Consider the following 7,430-nt stretch of genomic DNA (forward strand, 5'->3'; position numbering starts at 1 on the left):
AAGAAATCGGAAATATCATATTATTACCTTATTGCTATCAAAGTCACTGGCGTCTACTTCTTATGAATAGAAAATCGCAAAACCTATTGCTCTTAGATCCTTACGAAAAAAGTACTGATATTCATAGAGTTGAAAAAGCATTAGTCAAATTCATAGAAGAATGTGATGTAAGAAGTCCATTTGGGAAATTAAAAAGAGTTAAATGGAGTTCACGTATAGAAGATAGCAAAAGACCATATCAGGCGATAAATGATAAATCAAATTGTGGTGTGTACTGTATGTATTACATACAATGTATTTATGAAAATACTGCGTTCGACATTAATTTTGATCCCAATGAATTTCGCAGAACAATTGCTCATAGATTAATACTTGATTCTGATGATGTCCGAGACCGTTGTTTATTTTGTTTAAATAAAATAGATTGTAAATCTGAAAAAATTGATTGTATTAAATGCGAACGTGCTATTCATCAATATTGTAGAGAGAACGATGGTAATGAGCAGGGCCTGGAAGTTGGGGCCAACAATTAAACGTAAAAAAGAGAACAAAAACAAGTTTGAAAGCAACAATAGAAAAAAAAAATTAACGAACGCATGCAAGTTCAGGTGAATGAAGTTGTACTATAGCCTATAACTCGAATGTTAATTATTAAAAAGGTTGACAGCAAAACACGTGGAATTCAAATAACCAATCACGATTTCAAATGAATAAAATTAAAAAATTAAAATAAAATTAATAAATTACTGCATGAGATTTTGCAAAATATTTGCGACTATGAAAAATTTGCGGAGTTAACGTGGAATAAATCCGTTTCGAAGTGAAATTTACTCCGAAAGTGAGTTTATTTGAATATTACAAATCCGAATCAGAGAAAATTCTGATTTGAATAAAATCCACTCCCAAATCACTCCGCAGAAAATACAAAGTACCTATTCACACCGCATGCGGAGTGATTTTTTTTAAACTCCGAACTCCAAGTGACAAAGTGAATACGGATTTAAATGAAATTCCGATTTTTAACCGTGTGACATTAATTCAATCGTAAATAAATAGAAGGCAAACATGGTTTTTATAAAATTTCAGATACTTTTGGTGTAACACAGTAACCTTCCTGATGGTCTCGCTTGTCGTCCAGCTAACGTCCAGCTAACGGTCATGTTCACAATTTTGCTGACGATCTTGCTCGTCATCTTGCTCGACATCTTGCTGATGATCTCGCTTGACATCTTGCTGATGGTATCGCCAACCATCTTGCTCGTCATCTTGCTGACGATCTTGCTCGTTATCTTGCTCGACATCTTGCTTGACATCTTGCTGATGGTATCGCCCACCATCTTGCTCGTCATCTTGCTGACGATCTTGCTCGACATCTTGCTGGTGATCTTGCTGGACATCTTGCTGATGGTATCGCCCACCATCTTGCTCGTCATCTTGCTGACGATCTTGCTCGTTATCTTGCTCGACATCTTGCTGGTGATCTTGCTTGACATCTTGCTGATGGTATCGCCCGCCATCTTGCTTGTCATCTTGCTCGACATCTTGCTCGTCATCTTGCTTGACATCTTGCTGATGGTATCGCCCACCATCTTGCTGACGATCTTGCTCATCATCTTGCTCGACATCTTGCTGGTGATCTTGCTTGACATCTTGCTGATGGTATCGCCCACCATCTTGCTCGTCATCGTGCTGACGATCTTGCTTTGTGTTTGGATAATTGTTACGCTCATTATATTCCTAGTTGTTTTGGTTGGTGAAAACTTTGATTTCGAACGATTGTTTAAATCAGCATACCCGTTTCACTCGAAAGATTATTAGTGTGACTCACAGCAAGACTATAAGTGATGTAATCGGGTGACTTTCTGTAAAATGACCACCAAGATGATATTGAAAAAATTATTAAAATTACCAGTTAATCAATCCACTCCATTCAATTTCTTTATTGTATCTTGCAAAAATAAGTTCCTTTAACTATTATGTTTACAATATTTTTTGTTGGATATGTCAGAATTATAATCTTGTGCATAAATTTTGCAATCTATGTGGATCTAAAATTATATTACCAATTTTTTTAATTTTGAAAACTATAATTGTTCGAACCTATAGTCTTCTTTCTTTGTTTTATTACTTGATAGTTTCACGAATATTAATTGACATTAGTTGACAGGTCTGTAAAGATATTATCAAGAAATCTATAAAAAAGTTACTCAATTAAATAATAATTAATTGCAATCTTTAAAATATTATATATTCTTTGTAGTTCATCTATTTCATCTTTATTAAAATTTTATTTCTAGATTATTAATTCTTTTTTGCTTATCGTTGTTATTTTGTAATTTTCTTATATATGTTATCGTAAGAAACTTCATATTTCATTTCCATTTTCCTAGTTCTAGTTTCTTATAGTTTATATTAGTGCGTTGAACTATTAATTGTTTTTTATTGAGTTTACGTTTTTTATATTTCTTCTATTTACACCCGAGTTCAAGGACACTTCAAGTTCGTAAGGTAAGTTTATGTAACTTTGGTTATTGTGATTTTTTTGAGAATAGTTGCATAGAATATTTTTAATTCTCATTAACGTAAATTGTTCCAACAAGATTAGATATGGCGGCTGATGATCGCCGTGCTCATGTTTACGGAAGAATACAGAGGGAACTACAACTACCCGAGGACCATTTTCGGCTCGAAGATAACTGTGTACGATGTTTATTGTGCACAACGGCACTGGTCATATTGAAACGTTATACGTTCGAGCCTCACCTACAATCCGCTAAACATCAAGCAGCTCTCCAGAGACGGAATCAACCAATTTTTCCATCTCCACAACATCTCACAAACTTAAACAGTCGGCACTCTGCTTTTTTTAAAGATTTCACTAGCGCATGCATAAAATCGGACATTTGTTTCGACGAGGTTTGCCAACCTGATTTTGCTAATTTTTTACAAACTCACACCCAACACAAAGTTTCGGATGCGACAACTATGAGCAAAACGTATTTGCCTATCATTTACAACGAAACTCTGACGACTATACGAGAAGAAATAGGAGATTGTCCTATTTGGGTTTCAGTCGACGAAACAACCGACTCCAAGCGTCGCTGCGTCACCAATGTCATTATTGGGGCATTGTATCAAGATCGAGCTTCAACGGGACGGTTAATTAGATGTGGAGTTGTGACAGCAAACGCTGCAAACATAGCGGCGTATGTGATTGATAGCTTGAATGAGTTTTGGCCGGCGGGTTTTGATCTAAACAGAGTTCTTCTATACTTGACTGATGCTGCTCCATACATGAAGGCATCCGCTGGAATTCTGAAACGGACATATCCAAAACTTGTCAACGTGACATGTTTAGCACACGCATGTCGCAATATAGCTGAAAAAGTCAGAGAGTATTATGAGGAAATCAATGATGTCGTTGCAAGTGCCAAAGAAGTTTTCTCGAAATCAAAAACGCGAGTTGATATCTTTAAAGCTGCTCTTCCAAACGTTCCTCTGCCACCAAGACCAGTGACAACACGATGGGGCACGTGGATTGAAGCGTGCCAATATTATTGTTTACACTACAACGATGTGAGACAAGTTTTTTTGGAGCTCGAAGATAACAGTGAAGCTGTGAGAAATTTGCAAGAAAGCTTGGAAAGGCAAGAAAACCATGAAGAGTTTAAAGACATTTCTGCCAAATTTTCTTGTCTAGTTACCACTATCAAACTACTACAACAAAGAGGATGTAGCCTAGCTCAAACGTGCCAGATGATTGCCGAATTGAAGCAAGAATTCCAAGAAGATCTGGAGATTGCTCAAGAAATCCAGGATAAAGTTGTTCAGGTTTTCAGAGACAACGATGGATTCACACAGATTATCAACATCAACAATTGCATAATCAATAACAGAATGCAAAATTTGCCGGATAATTGGGTTGATGATGACGCCTTAAGAATGAATTATGCACCATTGACTTGCGCAGATGTGGAAAGATCGTTCAGCGTCTATAAATCATACTACAGAAGTAACAGACAAAGTATGGCATTCGAATCACTGTGTCAGCATATTGTAATTAACTACAATAAGAACATGGGACGCGAAAATGAGAATATGCAAGCGGATTCTGATGAAGATGAATAGAAGTTTTTTCTTTCAACTACGAGTTTCTCTCAGATGACCAGCAAGATAGTTGGCACGACGACCTGGTAGAGTACCAGCACGATGAACAGCAAAATTATCAGCAATATGATTAACAAGAGTATCAGCAAGACGGTTAGCAAGATGACCAGCACGATAGTCACCAAAATTACGAGTAAGACCATTAGCAAGAGTCGAGTGAGACCGTCAGCACGATGACCTCCAAGACTATTAGCAAGGCTATCATCAAGACAATCAGAAATACCATGAGCAAGACTATCAATAATATGTCTAGCAAGATAGTCTGAAAGACCATAAGCAAGATGTCTAGCAAGATAGTCTGAAAGACCATCAGCAAGATGTCTAGCAAGATAGTCTGAAAGACCATCAGCAAGATGATCAGTACAATGGCCAGCAAGACCATGAACAAGACCATCAGCTCAATGTCCAGCACTATGTTCAGCAAGATGACTATCAAGATTACGAGCAAAACCATCAGTAAGATTTCGAGCAAAATGTTGGGCAAGACTGTCAGCGAGGTCATCTGCATGATCGCCAGCAAGATGTCAAACAAGATGGTGGCCGAGACCGTCAGCAAGATGACGAGAAAAATCAGCAGCAAGATTTCGAGCACGATCGTTAGTAAGGTCATCTGCATGAGACGCCAGCAAGATGACGAGCAAGATGATTGGCTCGATATCCAGCACGATAGTCAGCAAGATGACCAGCAAGATGGTCAGCGAGATTACGAGCAAGATCGGGTGAGCAGAAGATGTCGGGTGAGACAGTAAGCAAGATGACGAACCAGACCGTCAGCATGTTGATCTCCTAGACTATTAGCAAGGCTATCATCAAGACAATCAGAAATACCATAAGCAAGACCATTAATAACATTACTAGCACAATGGTCTGAACGACAATTATAAAAATCATCTGTACAATCACCAGCAAGACCATCAGCATGATGTCCAGAATGATGACCAGCTAGACGATCAGCAAGACCATCTGCAAGATGGTTGACAAGACCATGAAGAAAATGACTCTTATGAACATGACTCTGAATATAATTCATTCTTTTTAACAACAAGTTTTCCCAGGTTTAACAGCGACAACTTTCAGATGATTGCAACTTTTTTTCTTTTGTTTTGACGAATTTTTTTTGTTATTTTCTCGGAGCATCATTTTATTATGTGACATCTGTCAAGTAAAATATAATCATTTTTAAGTTGTGTATATATTTTTTTTTTAATTCATAGACGATATTGATTAGTTGGAGAGTCTGGCAGTAAATACGTCTGGGATCATTACTGGTTATGTGAGCAAGAGGATAAACACTGACGTTTGCATTCAAGCGTCTCCCAGTTTCATTGGTGGAAATTGTGCATCCACTAGCTGTTTTGATCTCTGTCCTTCTAGTTCTTCAGATATTACTACTACTACTGCTACTACTACTACTACTACTACTACTACTATTACTACTACTACAACTACTACTACTACTACTACTACTTAACCACTGGTGTGCGACCTGAAAAAGACTCACCGCGGACCACTCAGGAGAAGCTATACTCCTTAAAAACAGAGAAGAGCGTGATGTATAAGGCGTGGATTTCTTATTATGACGATGCAGAAGGATAATAAAAATTCGTTTACGGAGCAGGGGAGGGATACCCCAGCCACGGCTACCGCAGGTGGGTCAGCAGCACCTGCGCGGTCGACATCCAGCGACTGCTCGACGCCCTTGGTTGACCACTTGGCCAAGGGTAACACAATCGTCGACAAGCCAAGTGAAGGCCAGGTTACAGCTCCTGGGGATTCAATAACGGAGAGTCTTGTAAGAAGAGATGCGGCAATCTCAAGGGAGGATTCTGGCCTCCAGGAATTACAAGAGGTCCTGAAGGAGACCCTTCGGACGATCGTGAAGAAGAGGACCGTGGCTACCGAGGTTACTAAGGGAGTGAAAGAAGCATCGCTTATCCTGACGCAGCTTCTTACACACCGCAAGACCTGGAAAGATACCCAAAGGAAGCTTGCGATGGCTGAGATCAAGGAGCGAGAGCGTCTCTTCGAGGAGTTGAAACAGTCGAAACAACTTCTGAAGGAGGCGACTCAAACTAAAACTCCAAAGAAAAAGAGGAAGATACCTCCACAGAATGAGGAAGAACACTTCAGCCCACCAAAAGGACCTGAGGAGTTCGTCGTTCCTTCCTACTCTGAGGTCACGGCCGGAGATCACACTCCGTCCGGCAACAATGAGGCCCCAAAAGGGAAGCGCCCTTTATCATCACCTGAGGAAGGAGAAAGGGACCAAAAGAAGAAGAAGGAAAGGGAAACTGTGATCCACAAACCAGACGAGGCTCCCTTTACTACGGTGGAAGGGAAGCGGAAAAAGAAGAAACGGCGAAAAAAGGAAAAGGCGGCAGCAGCAGAAATCAGTGGAGAGAAGGAGCCGGGACAGGATGGGACAGCAAATGGACCAGTGACGGAACGGACCACAGCATCCAAGGAGGCCAAGCAGCGAAAGAGGCGACAACGGGCGGAGGCAGTACTGATCTCACCAGGTGAGTCAAGATCGTCTGGGGATGTTTTGAAAGCTCTGCGATCAAAACTATCCCTAGAGGATCTAACCACAAGTGTTAGATCAATAAGGACAGCCAGGAAAGGCGGTCTTCTTATTGAGTTCGAGGGATCTGTTAAAGATCGCTCCGCTCTCGATAAGAAGATTACCGAGGCGGCTGGTGGAGTTGTCGCGGTGCGCCATCTCGTTCCTACCACTACGGTGGTTATTGACGCGCTGGACGCTGCGACAACAGTTGATGAGGTAAGGGCGACCTTGCGTCGGAGCATCGGTGAAGGTGCGGACGAGCTCAAAGTTAATATAACTAAACCCAATAAATGGGGAGCTGTCCGTGCCTTCATTGAGGCAAGATGCGCGGTCGCCACTGCCTTAGAGGCCTTGGGAAAGGTCAAAGTGGGCTGGTTGGTCTGCCGTATCCGCCGCTGGGAACGGCTCGATCGATGCTTTCGCTGTCATGGTCTTGGTCATTCGGCCGGATCATGTAAGGTGGAAGTTGATCGGTCGAGTCTTTGCTGGCGTTGCGGCCAGGCGGACCACCAGGCCAAGGCCTGTCCTAATCCACCACGCTGCCACCTCTGTGCGGCAGTAGGAGACGGGCGATCTGTGGATCACACAATCGGTTCGAGGCGTTGCACTTCTCATAAAAATGGCTAAGGTGCTGCAGGCGAATCTACAACGGTGCAGGACATCGCTGGATCTACTTCTGGCGCGGAGACAAGACTGCAGA

At 41.1% G+C, this 7,430-nt stretch overlaps 1 protein-coding gene across 1 annotated transcript; it reads right to left on the reverse strand.

Annotated features, from left to right (window-relative positions):
• Window positions 1-1,149: 1,149 nt before the first annotated feature.
• Window positions 1,150-2,382, reverse strand: LOC130666905 (uncharacterized protein DDB_G0290685-like). Its single transcript, XM_057468228.1, has 2 exons — window positions 2,365-2,382; window positions 1,150-1,701 (listed from the first exon to the last, which is right to left on the reverse strand). The coding sequence occupies exons 1-2, from the start codon at window positions 2,380-2,382 to the stop codon at window positions 1,150-1,152; spliced, it is 570 nt and encodes a 189-aa protein (XP_057324211.1).
• Between the last annotated feature and the right edge of the window lie 5,048 nt (window positions 2,383-7,430).

Source organism: Microplitis mediator, chromosome 4 (assembly GCF_029852145.1).
Source record: "Microplitis mediator isolate UGA2020A chromosome 4, iyMicMedi2.1, whole genome shotgun sequence".
NCBI lineage: Eukaryota > Metazoa > Arthropoda > Insecta > Hymenoptera > Braconidae > Microplitis > Microplitis mediator.